Here is a 23,840-nt window from a genome sequence, read left to right on the forward strand (position 1 = left end):
AATTAAAAACGAATGTCTTAATTTATCAGCACATTTCAGTATTATTACTGTAAAGGTCTTTTAAATTAATTAGTTGTGAAAAGAGTCAATCCATGCTAAAGCATAAACAGTGTTACACTTGTGTTAAAAGATGTGTTAGGATGATACTCATGCTGCCACTTCAGTGGTTGGCTCCTAAATATACACAGGGATTGTGATTTTTTTTTGGGTTCCCATGAATTTTATTTGTGAATGTTTTTCTGAGATGAGGTCTTCCTCTGTTGCCCAGGCTGTAGTGCAGTGATGTGATCATAGCTCGCTGCAGCCTTGATCTCCTGGGTTCAAGCAATTTTTCCGCCTCTGCCTCCCAAGTAGTTGGGCCTACTAGGTGTGAGCCACCACACCCCACTAATAAAAAGAAATTGTAGAGACAGCGGTCTTGCTGTGTTGCCCAGGCTGGTCTTCAACTCCTGGCCTCAAGCAATCCTCCTGTCTTGGCCTCCCAAAGTGCTAGAATTACAGGCATGAGCCACCACACCCAGACTCTATTATTTTAATTTACCATATTTTTACCAATCAAATACATATATCGTAGTGTAAATGATAAATCCCCAAATCATAGAATAAATATATTTACCATTTTAGTGGTTATGAATTCACATTCCAAAATTATAATTTCATAAACTTAGCTCAGTTGAATATGTTAAAAATCGATTCATGTACAAAAATTATAATTTTATAACCTTAGCTCAATTTTAATATTTTAAAAGTCGGTTTCTGGCAATAATGAAATTATTGCTGTATCCAAGCATATACAAATCTAATGTTGTGAATCATTTTAGTTTATGTAATTTTAGTTTAAGTAGCATGTCAAATACTTTCACAAAATGTTTGAAAGATGAGAAAAAGCATGTTAATAAGGGCTCTACTTGTTCATTGATTCACTTATCCATTAAAACATGATCAAAATTTCACTAGTTGTCTAAATTTTGAAAAAAAAAGATCATGTACCTTATGTTTCAGGAACAGTGCCAGGTGATAAAGATTATTTTTCCCCTTTTTATCTGCACAAATTAGTGGGGTACAAGTGTAATTCTGTTACACGCATAGGTTGCATAGTGATTAAGTCAGGGTTTTTAGAGTATCCATCACCCTAACAGGATACATTGTACCCATTAATCAATTTCCCATCAGTGCCCCCTTTCCCACCCACTCACTCTTCTGGTCTGCTTTATCTACCATTCCCAGATGTGGAATATTAGAAACACCTACTGTCCTTGCCTATCTGGAGCTTTAGTCAAATGAGGGAAACACCATATATAAAATGAGACAAATACTTAAGAAATTACAGTTGTGTGAGTGCTGCTCAGGAGAAGTGAAGGCTTCTGTTTGGGTTCTGGTTTCTTTTTTTCTTTGAGACAGGGTCTTGCTCTGTTGCCCTGGCTGGAGTGCAGTGGCACAATCATAGTTCACTGTATCTGTGAGTTCTCCCAAGTAGCTGGGACTCCAGGCACACACCACCATTCCTGGCTGATTATGTTATTTTTTTCAGAGATGGGGTCTCACTTTGTTGCCCAGGCTGGTGTTGAACTCCTGGGCTTAAGTGATTCTCCTGCCTCAGCCTCCCAATGTGCTGGGATTATATCTACCTGGGTTCTCTTGCAGTTCCCCTAGTACCCCTGACAGACATCAAACTACTCTGTACGTTTTCCCATGTGCTTTTATACCCCATGAGCTAGACATCTGTCATGACAGCCTGGTTTGAAAGACATAGCTTAAAATGATGTGAACTATTTTTTAATTAACTTTTGAGAATTTGGTATTTCTGGTAAATACTCAACCTCTCATCTAATGAGAGAAATACATTACTGCATTTCCTCTGTGATAACCTTGGCTTTGCAAACTTTGTATTTCTTCTGATTTCTTTCAGGTGTATGTACTCTCTCCTGCTTTATTTTCTTGTCCAATGCCCTGCTTTTTTTCTTATACCAGCTTGCTTAGGCATCTGCCATGAGAAGAAAACAAATGAAAGTAAGAGCTGTTCCATGCATGAGTTTGTTTCTTTAGAATGTTATGAACAATGAGTTTTTTTTTTTTTTAGTTTTGTCTCACTACTTATGGGATTGTAGAAACAGTGCATAATTACAGCTTCACACAACTAAGAGCTTTAAAGAAAAATGAGTGATGAGGTCATAAAAACCAAGAAATGTTGGTAATATTCAGGGTAACTTTTAGTACAACTGAATTGAAAAGAATCTGTATTATATCAGAATTTAGTTATAAATTTATTTTCTGGGTTCCTCCTGCTATTTCCTGGGAAATTTGATATAGGTGTTTTTGCTTGGCTTGCCTTTTACTTGACATTTCCTAAATGGCTTAATTTCTTAAATTTCTTAATTTCCATATGGTGGCGTATCTCTGTTTCCATGCTTAGTTTAGATGAAGTAAGTAAACTTTACATCTAAGCTAGTTTGTTGTGCATCCCAATTTAGCTCCACTTTATTGGCTGCCCTGCTGGCACACGGTGAGTTTTGGCATGTATCCTCTGTGAGGCCCCTGTTCCCAGAGAACTCACATCCCACCACAGAATGACTGCAGCAAGCACTGCCTTATGAGGAACCTACATATGCTCCATTGTGCTGCTTGACCTAGCCCATGGAAGGGCTCTTACCGCATCCCTATGGCAGCTCAGAAGCCTTCTCCATCCCCGGCCCAATCAACAGTCAGTCACAAACACCTTCAGCAACCTAACAACTAGGAAATACTCAAGAAATACACAGAAATCTGCATCAGGAAAAGGCTGCAGTCCTCTCACTTAAAGCATGATTCCTAGAACCCTACTTGATTTTTTCCAGTTGTCAAAAGCACTGCTAGAGTAATTGTTTAGGTTCTGAGATAAATTAGCTCGGTACAGGAATTTCCAGGGTATGTTCCTTTAAAAGAAATCGCAGCCCTTGGAATACAACATTGGAAGAATTTTTGGATCAGACCATAATATACTCTTTTTTTCTTTTATAACAGGGACAACGATATTAATTATTGGGCTGAATATGCTATTTGGTCCTAAGAAAAACCTTGATTTGCTTCTTCAAACAAAGAACAGTTCTAAAATGCTTTTAAGAAAGAGTGAAAAATACATGAAACTTTGTAAGTACAGTTTTACATTCTTTAAAAAAAAACTCTTATTATATAAAATTCTAAACATATGAAATTAAAAAGTATAATGACCCCTCACGTATCCTTCATCCAGTTTCAGCAATTCTTAACATTTTGCCAATGTTGTTAACATCTATCTTCTCTTATTTTTTAGTTCATACTTTAAAGCAAATCTCTGATATCATGCCATTTCCACCATAAATACCCTGTATTGGTTTTATTTCACTTCTAACATAGCTAAGAGAATTCAACATGCAGAATTTCCAAAATGCTTTGTTCTAATGGTTGGGATTATTTACTCCACTTCTTGTTTTCCTTTTTTGGGGAGATGATGTTTGGGATGCCGATGAACTAAAAACTCAAACATAAAATTAGTTTATTATTCAATATAGTAAACATATAAAATGGACTGGATTAAATAAAAATTTATTGAGTGTATTTAATGTGCAGATAGTGTGTTAAGTAGTTGTTGTGTAGGATACAAAGCTATGTAAATAATGGTCTCCATGTTCAAGGACATGGTGCTTTACAAAGGAGACAAAATATTATTAGTATAGGAGACAGAAAAAAATCGAGAAGTTGTATAAATTCTCTATGTATTTTCCAAAAGAAATGTCACAAAACAGACCATTATATAAAAACCTTCATATGTGTTTCATCGTAATTTGAAAGATCATATTTGGCCAGGTGCAGTGATTCGCTACTGTAATCCCAGAACTTTGGAAGGCCAAGGCAGGAGGATTGCTTGGGCCCAGGAGTTCAAGGCAAGCCTAGGCAATGTAGTGAGACCCCATCTCTACAAAGAATTTAAAAATTAGCCATTTTTGGTGGCGAGCCTGTAGTCCCAGCTACTAGGGAAGGTGAGGGTGAAGTGGGAGGATCTGTTGAGCCTGAGAAATAGAGGCTGCAGTAATGATGCTACCACACTCCAGCCTGGATAACAGAACGAGACTCTGACTCAAAAAAAAAAAAAAAAAAAAAGAGAAAGAAATGAGATTTGTGTGTGTGTGTGTGTGTGTGTGTGTGTGCATGTGTGTGTCTTCTTATGTTTTGGTATGTCCCTTGAAACCAATAACCAGCAGTTTTTGTTTTTAATCCTGGCAATCTTTGTCTTTCTTTTTTTCTTTTTCATTTTTCTTTCTTTCTTTCTTTCTTTCTTTCTTTCTTTCTTTCTTTCTTTCTTTCTTTCTTTCTTTCTCTTTTTCTTTTTCTTTTTGGTTAAGAACCATAATTCTGGCTGGGCATGGTGGCTCACATATGTAATCCCAGCATGTTGGGAGGCTGAGACAGGCAGATCACCTGAGGTTGGGAGTTCAAGATCAGCCTGACCAACATGGAGAAGCCCCCATCTCTATTAAAAATACAAAATTAACCAAGTGTGGTGGTGCATGCCTGTAATCCAAGCTACTTGGGAGGCTGAGGCAGGAAAATTGCTTGAACTTGGGAGGGTGGAGGTTCTGGTGAGCCGAAATTGTGCCACTGCACACCAGCCTGGGTGACAGCGAAACTCCGTCTAAAAAAAAACAAAACAAAAAACCCCCATAATCCTTTAATTCACTTATTCAATTGAAGCATTTGGAATAGTTTATTTACAGAGTTATTCAATCATTTTTGTGTGATTAAAAAAGACTTAATTTTTTTAAGAGCAATTTTAGGTTCATAGCAAAATTTTATGGAAAGTGCAGAGATTTTTCCATATGCCTTTTGCCCCCACGTACATGCAGCCACCCCCACTATCAAAATTACTCACCAGAATAATAAATTAGTTATAATCAATGAACCTACATCAATATATTATTATCCCCCAAAGACCATAGTTTACATGAGGGCTCACTTTTAGTTTTGTACATTTTATGAGTTTTGACAAATGTATAATTACATGGGCCCCTCATTGTAGTATCATGCAGAATATTTCTCTGCCCTAAACATCCCCTGTACCCCACCGAATCATCTATTCCTTCTCCAAGCCCCTGGCAATCACTAGTATTTTTATTGTTTTTATTGTTTTGCATTTTCCAGAATGTCAATTTTTGTCTTTTAACTTCAGAGTTTAATCTATTTTTACCATAATTTCTGAATGTATCTTTATTTAATTTGATCATCTTACTTTTCGTTTTCATTTTCTACTTTTTCTAGGTATATTTTTTCCTTTTTCTTCCTAAATTTTTTTTTTTTTTGCATTGATTAGGGTTTTTCTTCCCCTTTATGTCCCTCTTTCCCACTCCTCTTTCTAGTTTGGAAATCATACTTTCAATATCTATTCTTTCAGTAGTTGGTTGTTTTTCTCTCAGCACATTGAAGGTATTATTCTCCTGTCTTCTGCTGTTGAGAAGTCAACTGTCAGTGTAACTGTTGTTCCTTTGAAGATAATCTGTCTTCAAAGGAAACTTGTCTTCTTGTATGTTTTATGACTTATTTTTACTTTGAGCTCATGGTCCTTGGAACATTTTTAGGAAAAAATTCTTGAAATCTGGGTTTAAAGAGTGGTTGATGTACACAGGTCATACATGAAAATTAACTCCAGAACTACACATTCCCCCTTTACACAAAATTACTGGCAGTAAATTCAATCATTTTATAAACTTTGTCATTTAAAAAAAAAGTTTTTTTCTGTTTTTTTTTTTTTTTTTTTTTTTTTTTTTTTTGTGCCAGGCATTTATTCCCTCACCTGTTTTGTGCCAGGCATTTATTCCCTTGCCTGGTTCACGTACACAGCACACACAGGCTCGGGCATGGTGGGAGAGGGCAGCACTACTGGCTTCTGAGGGGAGGATCTTGGCCTCATGGTGTAAGAGGGAAGAGGATGGTTTCTCTCTCCTACCTTCACTAGGGCCTAGGGGACCCAGGAGCAAATTCCACCCCTTCCACGTCTCAGCCAAGGATAAGCTACTTTAGTGACATTTCGTTCCAGCCATTATAGTAAGTGGAAAAGGGATTGGCCTGGTCTCAACCATTACAGGAGAAGACGGAAATAGTAAAGGAAGGTGCAGTTTGGATGAAGCCACAAGAGAGACCAGATGACACCATCAGAAGCACGTACAGGGGAGGGGCAGTTACTAGGCTTCTGGGCTGTTTAGTTCCTGGCTTGGCAGGAAGGACAGGGAAGATGGATGGGCCTCATTGTTTGGCATTGATGATATCCATGAATTTGAGCTTGAAGGAAGCACTACCCATGAGGAAGCCATCCACATCAGGCTGGCTGGCCAGCTCCTTGCAGGTTGCCCTGGTCACAGAGCCTCCATAAATGCTATGCATGCTCTGAGCTGTCGCATCAGAGACATTGGACTTAAGCCATCCTCGAGCTTCTTGTGTGCTTCCTGGGCTTGCTGGGGTGTTGCAGTCTTGCCAGTATTAATGGCCCACACAGGCTCATAGGCCAGGATGACCTTGCTCTAGTCCTTCACATTATCTGTGATGAGCTTTGTCTGCTCGAAACAACCTTTTTAGTGATGCCAGCTTCCTTTTCATCTAGCTTCTCTGCAATGCAGGCAATTGCTCTGAGTCCCTCTGCCAGAGCATGGGCCACTTTCTGCCCAATCAGCTAATCTGACTCCCCGAAGGCATGCCTTCTCTCTCAGTGCCCCAGGACCACCCAGGTGGCTCTGTGGTCTTTGATCATGCCAGGGCTGATCTCCCCAGAAAACACTCTGTTAGTCGCTTTGTAGCAGTTCTACGAAGCCACAGCAATCTTAGGATCTAGCTTCTGCTGGGCGAAGTTGATATATGCAGTGGGGAGAGTGCAAACCACCTTGGTGTCTGCCAGGAACTTGGATGAATTCCGAGTGTGGATAAGCTCTCCCAGACTCTTCTTGCCCCCGTTCAGCTCCCAGTTCCCTCCCCACAAAGAACTTCCTGGAGGGCACCATGGCGCTGGAGCCAAAGCACTGAAGGTCAGCGTCAGCAAATTTAGGTTTTTTTTTTTTTTGTTTTTTAAAAAACAATTATTTCTTTTTTCTATTTAGTTCTGTGGCTGCTTGTTGGTGTGGGGTTGTTGGGATTAGGACTACGGCATAAAGCCTATGAGAGAAAACTGGGCAAAGTGGTAAGTCATTAAAAACCTCGAAATAGAATTTTATATGGTATATATATATATATATGTGCATATTATATTTGTATACTTTACCATTCTTATTGAGCCTGGATCTGATGACTTCAGAGCCCTGGACCCCATCTCCTTAACCCTTATGTCCCTGGCTGATAAGATAGTGGAATTGTTTTGTGAAAAATTAGGTTCTTGGAATAGGATAGGCCCATATATTAGAGGCAAATTGTTGATGATTTTGTTTTATGGGGTTATTTTTGCCATTCATGATTTAACATATCTAAACTATGTGTATTAGCTTGTTCTTGCACTGCTGTAAGGAAATACCTGAGACCGCGTAATTTAAAAAGAAGAGTTTAAATTATCTCTCGGGTCTACAGGTGTACAGGAAGCATGGCAACATCTGCTTGGCTTCTGGGGAGGCCTCAGGAAACTTGCAATCATGGTGGAAGGCAAACAGGGAGCTGGTCATCTTACAGGGAGGAGCAGGAACAAAAGAGAGAGGGGGGAAGGTGCTACATACTTTAAAACGACCAGATCTCACGAGAACTCACTCATTCACTATTACAACAGCGCCCGGGGGGTGTTTTTAATCATTTATGTATTTTGTAGAGAACAGTACCGGGGGATGGTGCTAAACCATTCATGAGAATTCCACCCCCTCTCTCTGGTCACCTCCAGGCCCCACCTCCAACACTGGGGATTACAGTTCAACATGAGATTTGGTAGGGACACAGATCCAAACCGTTTTACTATGAAATAAACAAGTATTTTTATATTGGGCTTTCTGTACTTCTTGGTAGGTATTGCTGAAGATAGCAATGTGAGATTCTTTAGGAAAACTCTTACAGATAATTCTTGATTTTGCACATTATGGGTAGTTATTGCCTTGACAGGGAGTAAAACTTTTCTTGTCTCTTTCTTTTCTCTTTTGCTATCTGCAGTTTTAAATGTTTTAATATCCTTTTCTTTTCTAGAACAGTGGGCAGAAATAAGAATAAGTTACTGAATGCTGTGCTTTCTATCTGATCTGATAAAAAGTCTAGTATGTTTCATAATACAGTCAGAGTTATAGTTTAGGTTAAAATAGAAATTGTCAAGGGTTGACTTTGAATTGTAGCAAACTGTACTATCAGGAACACTTTTCATTTTGAATAAAAAGTTACACTGAGAACATGTTTCTCTTCTTCATCTTAGTACTTCCAGTACCTTACAGAGTGCTTGGCAGGTATTCAGAACTAAGTAACTATTTCTTAATAAGTAGATAATAGTAGACCATCGTTACATGTTTCTTCTTATGCCCTTTAATTGTCAGTCATTATTATTGCAACATAATGTCCATCAGAAGAGGATACCTAAAGTCAGCCAGGAATTTTTTTTTGGAAGGAGTAATTTGAATTGGATATAATACCTGTTCTTTTGCTCATTTGCTCATTCATTCACTTGGCTAATGATTACTGAATGTTTCTTTACTACCTGGTGCCAGGAATACAGATATAAACAAGTTGGACAAGAACCTGCCCTGTCAGAGTTTGCATTCTAGTAGAGGAGAATGACAATATTCAGAGAACGAATAAATAAATGGTCTCATTTTAGCTCAGGCTGCCATGAAGGAAATGGGATTGTAGAATGGAGAGTAACTGGGTCTGGAGGGGTTAGAGAATGCTGTCTGAGGAGGTGACATTTGAGATGAAGTTTGCAATTTGAGAAAAAGCCAGTTGTGAGGGCTGGGATGTCAGCAGAAGGAACACACATGAGGGACTGAGGGAGAATCACACTCAGTGTGTCTGAGAGACATCAGGATAACCAGCATGGATGAAGCTTGGTGAAGAGTAGTACACAATGTGAAGAGGCTGGCGAGGGCCGTACCAGGGCCTCATAGAAAATAGTGTGAAGTGCTGGTTTTATTTTTTTATTTTCATTTTATTATTATTATTATTTTTTTAATGTCAATAGTTTTTGTTTGTTTGTTTGTTTGTTTGTTTGATGAAGTCTTACTCTGTCACCCAGGCTAGAGTGCAGTGGTATGATCTCAGCTCACTGCAACGTCTGCCTCCTGGACTCAAGTGATTCTCTTGCCTCAGCCTCCAGAGCAGCTGAGATTACAGGGGCTCACTACCATGCCCAGCTAATTTTTGCATTTTTAGTAGAGGTGAGAGTTCACCATGTTGGGCAGGCTGGTCTCGAACTCTTGGCCTCAAGTGATCCTCCTGCCTTGGCTTCCCAAAGTGCTGAGATTACAGGTGTGAGCCACTGTGCTTGGCCATTGTCAATAATTTTTGGGCAGGTGGTTTTTGGTTACATGGATAAGTTCTTTAGAGAACTTGGAGATGCTTTCTGAGATTTTAGTACACCCATCACCCAAGCGGTGTACACTGTATCCAGTATATAGTCTTTTTTGTGATTACATTTTTTTTTCAATAGGTTTTTGGGAAACACATAGTATTTGGTTACATGAATAGGTTATTTAGTGGTGATTTCTGAGATTCTGGTGTACCCACCACCCGAGCAGTGTAACTGTACCCAATTTGTAGTCTGTTATCCCTCACTCCCTCCCACCCTTTCCCCTGAGTCTCCAAACTTTATTGTATCATTCTTGTGCCTTTGCACCCTCACAGCTTAGCTCCTACTTATGAGTGAGAATATACGATGTTTGGTTTTTTCATTCCTGAGTCACTTCACTTGGAATAATGGTCTTCCAATTCCATCCAGGTTGTTGCAAATGCCATTATTTCATTCCTTTTTATGTTTGAATAGTATTCCATAACATACACAAACACACACACACACACACACACATATATATAATCATATTTTCTTTATCCACTTGTTGATTGATGAGCATTTGGGCTGTTTCCATATTTTTGCAGTTTTAAATTGTGCTGCTGTAAACATGCATGTGCAAGTATCTTTTTCACATAGTGACTTTTTCTCTGGGTAGAAGCCCAGGAGTGGGATTGCTGGATCAAATTGTAGAACTACTTTTAGTTCTTTAAGGAATCTCCATGCTGTGGGATGAAGGGTGGTGGTACTTCCTGGGAAGAATGAAGGAATAACATGTTTTGGAGTGATGACATCCAGAATTAATTACAGATGAACAGATGTAAGAACAAGGATAGCATGATAAGTATAATGTTCCTCTTGAAACCTCTTTTGATGATTCTGCTTTCTTTAGATTCATTATACTGAGTAACACTTCTTGTGTAAAGATGAAACCCCAGCTCACTGCTGGCAGAACACACACACTGACCTGTTTATGTAAAGTGGTGGCCCTCATCCCAACCTGAACTTGTGTGGTCCAATTTGAGATTTTGTTGTTGTTACGGTCATGGCTTTGTTTTCATCCAGCCACCCTCTTTCACAGGAGAGCCCTGTTATAGATCAGTAGGTATTCATTTGATTTTTTTTTCTGTTTTCTACCATTTTAAAAATTATTTAAAATTTTTTGTGGGTACTAAGTAGGTATATATATTTTTAGGGTACACAGGATGTTTTGATACAGGCATGCAATGTGAAATAAGCACACCATGGAGAACGGGACTCAAGCATTTAACCTTTGGGTTATACACAATTCAATTACACTCTTTATTTTTAAATATACAATTAAGTTATTATTGACTATGGTCACTTTATTGTGCTATCAAATAGTAGGTCTATTTTTTTGGACCCATTAACCATTCCCACCTCCCTTCCCAAGTCCCCCACTACCCTAGTAGGTAATTATTTGAGATGGATATTTAGGGTTGGGCAGTGCATTCTCTAACATACTAACGATCCAAGAAAGGACCTCGTAAAGGGGACTGTGCTCCAGACCCTTGACTTTTCCAGTACAGCAGGGGTGTAACATTATTCATAACTAGGTTAGAATAGGCTGACTACTTCATCAATATGTTGAAGGCCCCTCTTTATCCCTCTGTGTGATTTCCCAGGCAAAAGTAGCTACTATCCTGAGTATTGTGATTTTTTTTTCGCACTTACATGCATTTCTTTCTGTTGTTACTATATATGACAGATCCGTAGACAATACTGTTTTTTTCTAAATGACATCTGATATATTTTGCAACATACTTTTTTAAAAATTAAAATCATCTTTTTGAGATTCTTCCTTGTGGAAATACACAACCCTCATTCGCTTATTAGGGCTGTGAAGTGTCCATTCCACATATGTAGCACCGTTTCTTCATTCATTTTCCTGTTGATAGATAGCCAGGCTGTTTCTAATTTTTACTATTATTATAAACACTCACTTTTCAAATGTCCCTCCTAACTTCCAAGCCTAAACTAGAAGTTCACAGAAGACTAATTTGAGAATACCATCTAGCAAATATCTCCTTATTTTCATGGATTAAATGTTGGAAAATGTCTAAGGAAATGTCTTTGCTGAAATAAGAATTTTGGTGGAGAGGAGCAGAGAAAAGCGGGTCACTGAAACTGCCATTGTTCACAGTCATCCTAAATTACCATTAAAACAATTCCTCAGGCACCAGCCAAAGAGGTCTCTGCTGCCATCTGGCCTTTCAGGTTTGGATATGACAATGAAGGGTGGTCTAGTCTAGAAAGATCAGCTCGCCTGCTCAATGAAACAGGTAAGTCTTCCTGGAATTAGTTCCAGGTTTTGAGAAACTATTATTGTTATTTTTATTTTCAGCAGAGTCAAAAGCCATAGCTTAATACAGGTATTAAATTAATTAAATTTATGACCAGCAGGATGATCATAAACTCATCTCAAAAACTCTTGACTTTGGTGGGTAGCTGCAGGGGGCCTGAGCTTCTGTAACACATCTGTCTTTGTTTGAGAGCAATTAACTCAGTTGATTCTGAGCGACTCCTCATACTGAGTATCAGCAGGGGATTCGTGTTGTGTGGTTGTTCTTAGGAATGCTCCTGCTGGTAGCTCCTGTCACCTGGGGACCCACTGTTAGGGACCAGAAAACTGTTGGATCAAAAGGCAGAATGGGTCAGAGGGAGGTTGATTTGTGAAGCAAATTGCTTTAAACAGACTGAGGCCAATTTTATTTGTTTCGTGCTCTGGGATGCTCATTTTGTATGAGGCATCTTTGAAATACGACAGTGTTTTTGGTTCTTAGACCAACAACGGGACTTCTGGTTATTTATTTATTTTTTATTTATTTATTTTTTTTTTAGACGGAGTTTCGCTCTTGTTACCCAGCCAGGCTGGAGTGCAATGGCGCCATCTCGGCTCACCGCAACCTCTGCCTCCTGGGTTCAGGCAATTCTCCTGCCTCAGCCTCCTGAGTAGCTGGGATTACAGGCATGCGCCACCATGCCCAGCTAATGTTTTGTATTTTTAGTAGAGACGGGGTTTCACCATGTTGACCAGGATGGTCTCGATCTCTTGACCTCGCGATCCACCCGCCTCGGCCTCCCAAAGTGCTGGGATTACAGGCTTGAGCCACCGCGCCCAGCCTTCTGGTTATTCTTAATGATAAGCGTGCCTCCTGAGACTTTCTGAGTGTCTGTATGGACATAGTACCACTAAGAAATTTCTTTGGCCCTTAGCCCTTATTTAGTCCTGATTACAGGCTTCCAAGGCACATCTGGCCAAGATCTAAAGAAGCCAATAAACTTCATTCTGGGTCAGTACCATGGAGCTGTCTATCCTGGAATAAAATGCTATTGTGCACCATTCTCTCGTGTCTGAAGATAAATTAGATATTTGAGAAAGGCATTAAGATTATTTGAAATTTTGGGAATGATGTTGAGCACATTTGAAAATTTTGAAGAGTCAGGCTTTTACCCTTCTCGGTACTTCCTGGAGGTGTTTCATGCTTTAATGACATTCTAAACGTGAGAACATTCCTTTAGAGCTCAGATCTGAGCCACCTCCCTTTAGTGACTCATTAAAAATTACCTTGTTTTTGGGATTGTCAGTAAAGAAAAGAAGGTTAAGAGTCAAGAATAAAGTGCTGCTAATTGTTTTTTGTCTTGCTGTGATTCATCACTATATGCTACTTTTTTTTTCCTGAGCAGGTGCAGATTTCATAACAATCTTGGAGAGTGATGCCTCGAAGCCCTATATGGGGAACAATGACTTAACCATGTGGCTAGGAGAGAAGTTGGGTTTCTATACAGATTTTGGTCCAAGCACAAGGGATCACACTTGGGGGTGAGTATACTTTGGGAATTAATCCTGAACTGCTAGGCCGTATAGGCTTGGGGTGGAAAGTTGATACTATCCTATCTTTGTCTGGTGAATGTGCCCCAGTGATGCTTCTTGGGGGAAGAGGAGGTGCCAGAGAGATGCACATTCTATAGTTTTTCAAGTGGTTTTTCTGTGGCTGGATATTTCCAGTTCTTTACCATTGTAAACCAGTCTAGGAGCTGAGGTCACAGAGCCAAACACGTCTGGCCTGGATGCTGTCGTCATGTAGCTTACCTTCTAGTGTAAGACAGAAAATCAACATGTACACAAAAAGATAAATAAAGGTACTTCACAATCATGAGAAGTGCTGTGTAGAAAAGAAACCACTGAGGGAGAGTAACTGGGTGGGCAATGGCCATGGGGACGCTACTATAGGCAGGGTGGTCAGGAAAATCTCTGTGAAGATGTCATGGTGAGCAGGACGCAGGACCAGCATTGGGAAGAGCTGAGGGAAAAGTAAGGGTGAAGACTGAGGTGGGATCCATCTTGGTGTGCCTGAAGCATGGGGGAGCCAAAGAGCAGCTGGTGAGGAAGGAAGTCAAGGGGGGGTACCTGATTATAGAGGACTCCATTTTATCCAGTTGTGATGGGAGGGCACTGGAGGATTTTAAACAGGGTAGTGATCTGGGAGAACAGATTCTCGGGGGCAAGAGTGGGAGCCAGGAGTCAGAGATGATAGGTGGAATAGCCCCGAAGAGAGATGACAGTGCGAACAGCGGAGATGGTGAGAAGGGGACAGACTCAGGAACTATTTTAGAATAGAGCCAACAGAACTTACAATGGTTTAGAAGTCAGGGGAGGGGAAGGAAGAATCAAGGGCAATGTCTAGGTTTTTGATCTGAATACTCAGTAAGAGATGATGCCCTTTAATGGAATGGGAACCGTCAGGAGAGCTGTAGGTTTGTGATAAGTGTGAGATACCCCACGACAGTCAAGTCATGTCCAGCAGGCAGTTGGGTATGTCCTGAGTAGGACAGGCCAGGCTGAGATGTACCATCAGATATCATCATATAGGGATAGACTTGTCTCAGAGACTCTGTGAAGGTGACAGAGCATGTGTCTAGCTAGGGAAGAGAAGCCTGCTAAGGTCTAAGCTCTGTGGCTTAGAATGAGGCAGGGTGCCTTTTCATGTGCCTGTAGGACAGTGTTTCATTTCTAATTTTGTAAGTTGTTATTCTATGTCCTAGCTGGCAAGATTGCCCCTTCCCATATGTGTTGATTAATATTAGAATTGTTTATGCAAATGTGTTGTCAGAGTAACTGGAAATACAATGAGTTCTGTGTATTACTAATGCTGCCCTTTTCCATATGTGTCCATAGCACTTATTAAACTAGAGTTGATGGTGTTTCCTTAGTGACACAGTGAGACATGCTAACTAGCAGATGCCACGATCTGACAAGTGGACTGCCATATGAGTCTCTGCCACATTGCTCTGAATGTCCCTTGGTGGGATGTGTGTAGTGGGACACATCCCTTTTTAATGCACTTGCTTAGTCCTGTGCATGGTAGAGTGGGACTGGCAATGATGCCCATGTCTCTTTTCATTCCAATACAGGATTATGGCTTTGTCAAGATACCCAATTGTGAAATCTGAGCATCACCTTCTTCCGTCACCAGAGGGCGAGATTGCACCAGCCATCACGCTGACAGTTAACATTTCGGGCAAGCTGGTGGATTTTGTCGTGACACACTTTGGGAACCACGAGTGGGTTTCTTTGGCCTACCTAATATTACACGAATGCCAAGAAATGTTATTAACAATTTACTTTGATTTCTACAAAATCACCTTTCTCATTTTCTTGTTTTTTTTTTTTTTTTTTTACCTCTCAATATATTTCCCCCTGTGTTGCTAGTTTTAAATATCAGACAGAAGCATTTAAGATGCAGGCAGCTGTTAGTGCTGGTGTAAGGTCAGGCTGTGTTAGTCTGCAGTTACTCAGCTGTACAGTCAATTCCCTGTGCAGGTGCCATCCAAAGTACATTCCTGTGTTTGATCTTCACTTTGTGTAAGGTACGCACGATTAGAGCCCCATTTTCAGGTAAAGAAACTAGGCTGAGAGAGGTCAGACAACCTGTCCAACCAGGAGCAAACACACATCCAGGGCATAGGCAGCCCTAAATCCAGGGCTGCGAGTACTTGCAACCACACAGCAAACCAGACAACAGAAAAAGGAATTCCCTTTTCCTACAGGATTACTGCCACAAATGGAAGTACTGTTGGGATTTGAGGGTGTTGAATGACATCTCTCCTCTCCCTCATGTTTTCACAAACAGCAGAAAGGCAGAGGAATCTGGCAGAGGGAGATCAAAATATCACTTTGAAAACCGATAAGCCTCTTTGGACAACCTGGCTTAAGTGCCCATATGGACTTGCGAATACATCCCCAAATATACATGAAACTGACTCCCTCCAGATGGTGGGCCTACTCTGCCTGACCTGGCAAGCTCTCTCCTTGATGGAAAGAAGAGGGCAGAAAATGGCCTGTCTGCAAACTGGGAGGTTCCAAGGAGAATAGAAAAGAAGGATTTGAGACTAGCACGTGCAGTTAATTTCAAACTCACTGAATTAGAAAAGTCCTCCCAAAAAGTAAAGAATGGGGAGAGAGGCCAGTGACGGTTTTCAAAGGAAGTCCCTCTACAAGCAAACACGAAGAGTGGGGAATGAGTTTCATCCCCAAAGAAAAACATTCACAGCCAGTGACAATACGGAATAAATCATGAATAATGCCAGCAGTATATTGTAAAAGCAAACATAAAAGTATGTAACTTATAGTCTACCATACTAAACTACAATAATTTAAACATGAATTAAAGAGCTGTGTGCTCTTTAATTTAACATACAGGCTCTGCCTGCACTCATGACACAAGAGGCCACAGAACTTTCAAGTGACATACTTTAAGACAACATTGTTGTTCTGTAAGTTTTATTTCAACAAACCAATGTGTCTGCTACTCTTATTTTCCTGGTTACCTCACTGTTTCTAGTAGTATCATGTGAATATGTGAAAGCATATTTGAACATTTTCTTAAATAAGTCACAGCACAGTAATATAAACTGTCCAAATATAATTAATATGAACCATTCATGAACCAGACTCTTGCTTGTCTCCTTAGAAATAAGAAGAGTGTTTAGAGAATGGATGATATAGATGGTTTATATCTCTTTAAAAAGCTGTTTGGGCTGGGTGTGGTGGTTCATACCTGTAATCCCAGCACTTTGGGAGGCCGAGGCGGGTGGATCACCTGAGGTTGGGAGTTTGAGACCAACCTGACCAACATGGAGAAACCCCCTCTCTACTAAAAACATAAAAAATTATCCAGGTATGGTGGTGCATGCCTGTGATCCCAGCTACTTAGGAGGCTGAGGCAGGAGAATCACTTGAACCTGGGAGGTGGAGGTTGCAGTGAGCCGAGATCGCGCCATTGTACTCCACCCTGGGCAACAAGAACGAAACTCCAACTGAAATTAAAAAAAAAAAAAAAAAAAAAAAAAAAAAAAAAAGCTGTTTGAAGAAATTCTGTCTCTCCCAGTGATTTTCATGTAGCAAGTACAGACATTCAGAAATCATTCCCCTGACCTTATGTTGCACCTAACATTGGGTTTCTCTTTTTTAAAAAATAGTTACTTTCGTGTTTAAAGGTTGCAAGGTCTCAACCTAAGAAACAGTTAAACTACTTCCCTTTTTTCCTTTGCTCTATTCCCCTGTCCCCTTTAATTCCCTCCAATATATCCCAGAATGTAAAGAATAGATTGGAAAAGGAAGAGAAAGCTAAAAGAGAGCCATAGGAATGTGCTTGGAAAAGAGGAGGGAAGGATTGCATTTTCTCACTTTCTGTTAACCACAGACTTAAAGCTCTCTGGATGATACTGTATCCTTTACTTGGCTGTCTTGCTCATTTGCTTCAATAATAATGACAACAACAATAGCAGTAACAATAATAGTGAACACTTACTGAGGGTAAGTAACTCCAGGGAAGAAGGCAATGTAGTTTAATGGTTAAAAGCATGGGATTCCAGAACGTGGAATCAGACAAGCTTATTTGAATCCTAATTCATAGCCTAGCTGTGTATACTTCACTGAGTTACTTAACTACCTTGAGCTTTAGTTTTCTCATCTGTAAATCGGGGCAATAGTCCTACCTATTGCGTGGGGTTCTGTGCCCATAATTACCTCATGCAAAGTACGTGAGTGTAGTAAGTGCTCAATTAATACTGGCCATTACTAAACCAAATCAGACAACTGTGGATATAAGGTATATCGGGCAGCTTAAAAAATTATTTATCAAACATGAATCAAACATCTGACATGTGCTAGGCAGCTTAAAAATAATTTATCAAACATGAATCAAGCATCTGTGCTTGGGACATGTCAGATGCTTGATTCATGTTTGATAAATAAATTATTTTTAAAGCTGCCCAATACACCTTATCAGATAGTCTAGCACACAACTAGCCTCAGTCTTTGCCTTAGGAACCACAGCTCTGGGCCACTTCCCAGAAGTACTGTCCAGGACCCTGCAGCCTCCCAACAAGCGACATAGGAGAGTTAACACCTTGAATAATTTGTGATGCAATCACAACATGTTTTATTTGCCTTTGTTTTCTACAATACTAGACACACAAACTCTTACTGTGAATAAATATTTAGAGATTTCATTTTCCAGGGATTATGGCATACAAATGTGAAAATCCTATTAGGAATGAGTAATTCCTAATGCTTCTGCATGTCATTAGCTGATTCAACAAGATTTTAAAAAGTACTCACTACACAAATATGTCTTTTATGACCACTAAATAGGAAACAGCAGCATTTTTTAGAAGTCATTCAGGCAAACACCATAATGAAAATTGATATTATTTTAGGTAATTGAACTGAGCCACTAATCACCATTTTAAAAAATCTATAACATGCATCATATGCAAAGAGGAAAGAACACAGAATCCGTAGTCTGACACCATGTGACACAGAACCAAGCCTGGGTTCTAGGTTTGGTTCTGTTGCAGATTAACCTTGGTAGGTTCCTGTTCTCGTGTCTCTGAAAATGGGATAAAAGTCTCTTTTCCAGCTTTACTTTATAGGGTTACTTGACTGACAAAATAGTAACAGATAAGAAAACATAAAGCATGTGTGAGCTCTCTCTCCCTCTCTGTCTTGCCCTCTTTCCTTACACACATACATACACTTTTTACTCTTATTACTATCACTAAGTAAGATTTATCTCCTGAGAAAATGTAAAACCAAGTTCACAAATTATTTCCAGTAAGATGTTACTAAAATATATTGGATTGAAAACACTGCCTGTGGTTCAGTGGCTTTGGAATTTTCTAGACCTGGATTTGAATCCTAGTTGTAGATATCAGAAGGAACAGAATTCATTGCAGACCTAATGAAAGGACTACTTAACAAGATGCTGGAGGGACCCATGGAACAAATAAGAGGGGCCGAGGCACTCAGACACTGGTAACAGTGGGGAATCATTGTCTGCCTTAGGGCTGAAGGAACAGGCAGAGCAAAGAGTGTTCCCAGAGCCCAGTGAGACCCGGAACCAGGACAAGGGACCACCTGGCATAGAATGCAGCTACTGCCAGAGGGACTGGAGAAGGAATCCCTGAATGTTGCCCTTTTCCCACCTTTTCATCTCCTGCTATGCCTCCAGTTGGCCAAACCTAACTGGAAACCAGCAGAGAAGGGAATCCAGGAGATGAAGTCTGCAGGGGTCAGCCTCGCAGGGCATGGAGAAACACATAAGATGGATGTGGGCAGGGGAGATGGAGAATAACCATAGGCATATTACTTACCCTCATTTAAAAATAGAGCTACCACCTGCCTTCAGTTGTGAGAATTCAGTATCAAAGGGGTTTAACAAATGGCCATTCTTTTCACTCTTCTATTTCTTGAGACATCTTTTAATAGCCCTCAGCTGTTGACGCATATTTATCCAACTCAGTCCTGTCTTGAGATCCTAACTCAACAAGGTTTCTCCAGTCTTCTCAGTGCTGGGTGATCTCCTTCTATTTTTCTTTGTCACTTTCCTCGTTAGCACTCATGTATTAGCTACTTTTCTATGTAAATGTCCGTGTTTATCTACTGCCTATCTGTTCTTGGTTCCATTCCTTGCTCTTACTCCCAGCTGTGCGTTGCAGGGAACTACATTTCCCACAGTCCCTTTGCCTTTTGGCTTCAGGGTAGGGTTAGCCAATGGGAGGCTTTAGTGCAAGGTTGGAGGGAGTAGAGAAGCCAGGGTATTTCTGCCCTTCTCTCTCTGCTTCCTCGGGTTTCTCTGGCAACAGGTGAGTCTCTTCTGTGGCTCCAGCTCCTCCTTGGATGGTCCCAGCTCCTCTGGGAAGCCTCCTCCATAGCTCCGTCTCCCACCAGTCAGTGCTGGCTTGTGGACTCTGATAATATCACCTCTTCTTGTTGTTCTTCTAGCTGCAGAGGTAGTACTGGTTTCTCATTGTTGTTAACCTCTGATTGCCTCATTAACTCCTATCTGGCTTCCCATCACCTGGCTAACCAATTCCCTATATTAAATTCACTTTGTTTGAAACACCTAGGGTGTTTCTGTTTTTCTGGCTGGGTCGTGTAAAATAAGATGGTCTATTTTTCCCCAAACAGACCGACTCTAAACTCCCCCAGAAGCTTCATGTACCCACCTAAGTATCTTAGTTACAGGTTTACAGTACTTAGCATAATAAAAGCACCATATTCAGCTGGTGTTTGAACAGGAGACCCAAGAGGGCTTTCAGAAAGTGTTCAGTTGGACCGGGTGCAGTAGCTCACGCCTATAATCCCAGCACTTTGGGAAGCCAAGGTGAGTGGATTGCTTAAGTCCAGGAGTTCAAGACCAGCCTGCCCAACATGGACAAACCCTGTCTCTACTAAAAATACAAAAATTAAGTCAGGTGTGGTGGTAGATGCCTGTAATCCCAACTACTCGGGAGGCTGAGACACAAGAAGAGCTTGAACCCAGGAGGCTGAGGCTGCCAGGGGCTGAGATCGCACCATTGCACTTCTGCCTGGCGATAGAGCTAGACTGTCTCTAAAAAAATAAAATAAAATAAAATAAAAAAGTATTCAGTTGAAGGAGCTTAGATTACATAAGCCTGATATGCTCTGTGAATGTCAGGATTCTCCATGTTATCAGTATTCCTGGCTCTGTTTACTTTTTTTTAAAACTACTAATTCTTTATATGTAATACTGAAGGTGAGTTCTCACATTATTCATTTAATTTCTTCTGATGACAAGTTGAACAAATGCTGTATTTAGAGTAGATCTGTAAATCAACTTGACTCTAAATGATTTGTGGAGAAAGAGCATGTTCTTAGCCAAATGTCTGTCAACCTGCTCATTTGAAACACTGTATTCTAGGTCTTGTTCATTTGTATAACATTAAGACATTTGCCTGACTAGGAATGACTGGGTTTGTACACTATATGCAGATACTCTTTGGTGACTGAGGTACATAAGGCTTTTTAAAGATTGTTTTATAAATATAGTAAAGGGTCATATTTTTACATTTTTTAGAGATGACCTCGACAGAAAACTGCAGGCTATTGCTGTTTCAAAACTACTGAAAAGTAGCTCTAATCGAGTGATATTTCTGGGATATATCACTTCAGCACCTGGTTCCAGAGATTATCTACAGCTCACCGAACATGGCAATGTGAAGGTAACATAATCTTAATAAGATTTCTGATTTGTTAAGTAAAATGCTTCTTTTTTCTTTATTTTTTTTTTTAAAAAACCAACCCCACCTAACAGTTTAATATGCAGTCTGAGTATCTACTGCTGCAGAGAAAATCACCACAAAAACAAGCTAGCTTAAAACAATAGCAATCATCTTATTTGCTCATGAATCTGCAATTTGGACAGGGTTCAAGAGGGTAGCTCATTTCTGATCCGTGCAGGGTCAGCTAGGTGACTCAACCAGGGACTAGAGGATCTACTTCACAGATGATTTATAGCTCGCAAGTTGTGCTTTGGGCTTGGGACCCTGGTTCCTCGCCATGGGCTACCAGGCTTCCTCCCTGCCTGGTAGCTGGCTTCCAATAGTGAGTATCCCAAGAGAACCAGAAAAAGCCTGTCTTGCATTATGCCAGGTAGTCTTGTAAGTCATCTACTGTTACTTCTGCTGTTGTCACAAGTCTGGTCACATTCAACTCTTGGTGGGAGGAATATCAAAACCACAGGATAAGAATACTATATGGAAAGTGAGGTTTTTGTTGCAGCCATGTTTAGAAAACACAATCTGGCACATTATGAAAGTTAATTATGGCGTGGAGAATAAAAGACAAAATGAAATGTCACACAGAGAGAATGGCTAATCAGCTGACGGGGCCACAGCAGATGATAGTGAATTACCAGGTTTGTCAGTGTACCAAAATATAATCACGTTCTGGGGAACTGCCACACAAATCAAATTCTCAGGAGACTGATACAGATATACTAGAATGCCAAATGAATGAATTTAGAATGAGAAATATGATTGTTAGGTCTTGTTATGCCCTATGCAGATGTCTTAGTCCCTTTCATTCTGTTTTCACCTTCATGTCTTTAGATAATATCTACAGGGAAAAAAGCTTATCCATCTTATCTTGATTTTACTACTTTAACTCTTCTTGGAGTGTAATATTTTATTTATTTATCATTATTGTTTTTTGAGGTGGAGTTTCGCTCTTGTTGCCCAGGCTGGAGTGCAATGGTGCAATCTTGGCTCACTGCAACCTCTGCCTCCCAGGTTCAAGTGATTCTCTTGCCTCAGCCTCCAGAGTAGCTGGTATTACAGGCATGTGCCACCACGCCTGGCTAATTTTGTATTTTAGTAAATATGTGTTTTCACCATGTTGGTCAGGCTGGTCTCAAACTCCCGACCTCAGGTGATCCACCCATCTTGGCTTCCCCAAGTGCTAGAATTATAGGCTTGAGCCAATGCGCCTGGCCGAGTGTAACAGAAAATAACAGAGAGTGTCTTTCTTTCTCTCTCTCTCTCTCTCTCTCTCTCTCTCTTTCTCTTTCTTTTTTTCTTTCTTTCTTTCTCTTTTTTTTTCTTGAGATGGAGTCTTGCTCTGTCATGCAGGCTGGCGTGCAATGGTGTGATCTCAGCTCACTGCAACCTCTGGCTCCCAGGTTCAAGCGGTTCTTCTGCCTCAGCCTTTCAAGTAGCTGGGATTACAGGCACCTGTCACCATGCCCAGCTAATTTTTGTAATTTTATTAGAGATGGGGTTACACCAGGTTGGCCAGGCTGATCTTGAACTCCTGACCTTAGGTGATCCACGCTCCTTGGCCTCCCAAGTATATTTCTTTATATGAAAGTCTGGGCAGGGGAATCGGCACTGGAATGGCACTCTGTGGTGAATCTGTGTTCTATTTTGCGGCTCCATTTGACAAGGCCTCCGTTCCCAAACCAGCAGTCTCTAGGTTCTAGTTAGCAGGATAGAGGAAGTGATAAAGAAGGGGCCAAGAGCATATATATGCCAGTCCCCTCTAAAGGCAAGTCCCAGAAACTGATCTCTAACATTTCTACTTATATTTCATTGATGGGAATTATTCTAATGGTCATACCTTGCTGTATAGAAAGTCGAGAGGTATAATGTTTAGTCCTGATGGCCGTAATCCAAGCTAAAAATACTATAATTTTGGAAGAAGGGCAAGGCAGATATTAGGAAGATGAATTAGTCTCTGCATTTTTGGATAGGCAGAAATTAGAATGTGAAAACAACAGCAGTCATATATTTGCTCACGAATCTGCGGTTTGGACACAGCTCGATAGGAATAGCTCATGTCTGCTCCATGCAGGATCAGCTAGGAGGCTTAGCCAGGGACTGGAGGATCTATTCAGTAGATGATTCACAGGTGGCGAGTTGGTGCTTTGGGTTGGGGGCCCGGGTTCCTCACCATGGGCTACTTGGGCTTCCTCCCTGCCTTGTAGCTGACTTCCAATAATGAGTATCCCAAGAGAACAAGAAAAAGCCTGTATTGCCTTGTATGACTCAGCCTTGGAGCCACAGATAGATCCTTGATTTTTGGCTCCGGTCAGAGTATGATAGTGACGTTTATTTTCATGGACAATACAAAAGGAAGAAAAGTTTTACAAAGAAGATGAGTTCAGCTTTGGGCTGAGTTTGAGGCATCTGTGGGACATTAATGGAGATGTCCAACAGGCAGGTGCGTATATGGATCTGGAATCCAGAAGGGCAGTGAGAACTAGACTTATGGATTAAGGAGTGGCCACCGTGTAGGGAAGCGTTGAGCCATGGAAGTGGGTGATACTGCTTGCTGAATTAGAGAAGTGCAAAAGGAAGATCCAAGAAAGCCCTGATGAAGCCACATTGAATGTGGTTATCATGGGGGTGTAGGTGAAAGAAGAGAAGGCAGACGATTTCAGGAAAGGGAGTAGGGGGAGCGCAGGAGAGGAAAAGGAAAACCTGGAAAGTGTGCAATCACAGAGACTGTATCAGTTGTTTATCACTGTGTAACAAACCACCTCAAACCATA

At 40.6% G+C, this 23,840-nt stretch overlaps 1 protein-coding gene and 1 pseudogene across 1 annotated transcript in view; one reads left to right on the forward strand and one right to left on the reverse strand.

Moving 5' to 3' along the window:
- Positions 1-23,840, forward strand: part of CWH43 (cell wall biogenesis 43 C-terminal homolog) — a 59,883-nt gene that overhangs the window by 19,478 nt on the left and 16,565 nt on the right. Inside the window, exons 8-13 of the mRNA XM_039468596.2 lie at positions 3,001-3,126; positions 7,098-7,177; positions 11,658-11,763; positions 13,169-13,304; positions 14,897-15,046; positions 20,869-21,013. Coding sequence (XP_039324530.2) covers positions 3,001-3,126; positions 7,098-7,177; positions 11,658-11,763; positions 13,169-13,304; positions 14,897-15,046; positions 20,869-21,013 — 743 coding nt within the window. The remainder of the gene's footprint in view (positions 1-3,000; positions 3,127-7,097; positions 7,178-11,657; positions 11,764-13,168; positions 13,305-14,896; positions 15,047-20,868; positions 21,014-23,840) is intronic.
- On the reverse strand, positions 6,253-7,001 carry LOC101046022 (triosephosphate isomerase-like; annotated as a pseudogene).

The sequence above is a fragment of the Saimiri boliviensis genome, chromosome 3, assembly GCF_048565385.1.
Source record: "Saimiri boliviensis isolate mSaiBol1 chromosome 3, mSaiBol1.pri, whole genome shotgun sequence".
Lineage (NCBI taxonomy): Eukaryota > Metazoa > Chordata > Mammalia > Primates > Cebidae > Saimiri > Saimiri boliviensis.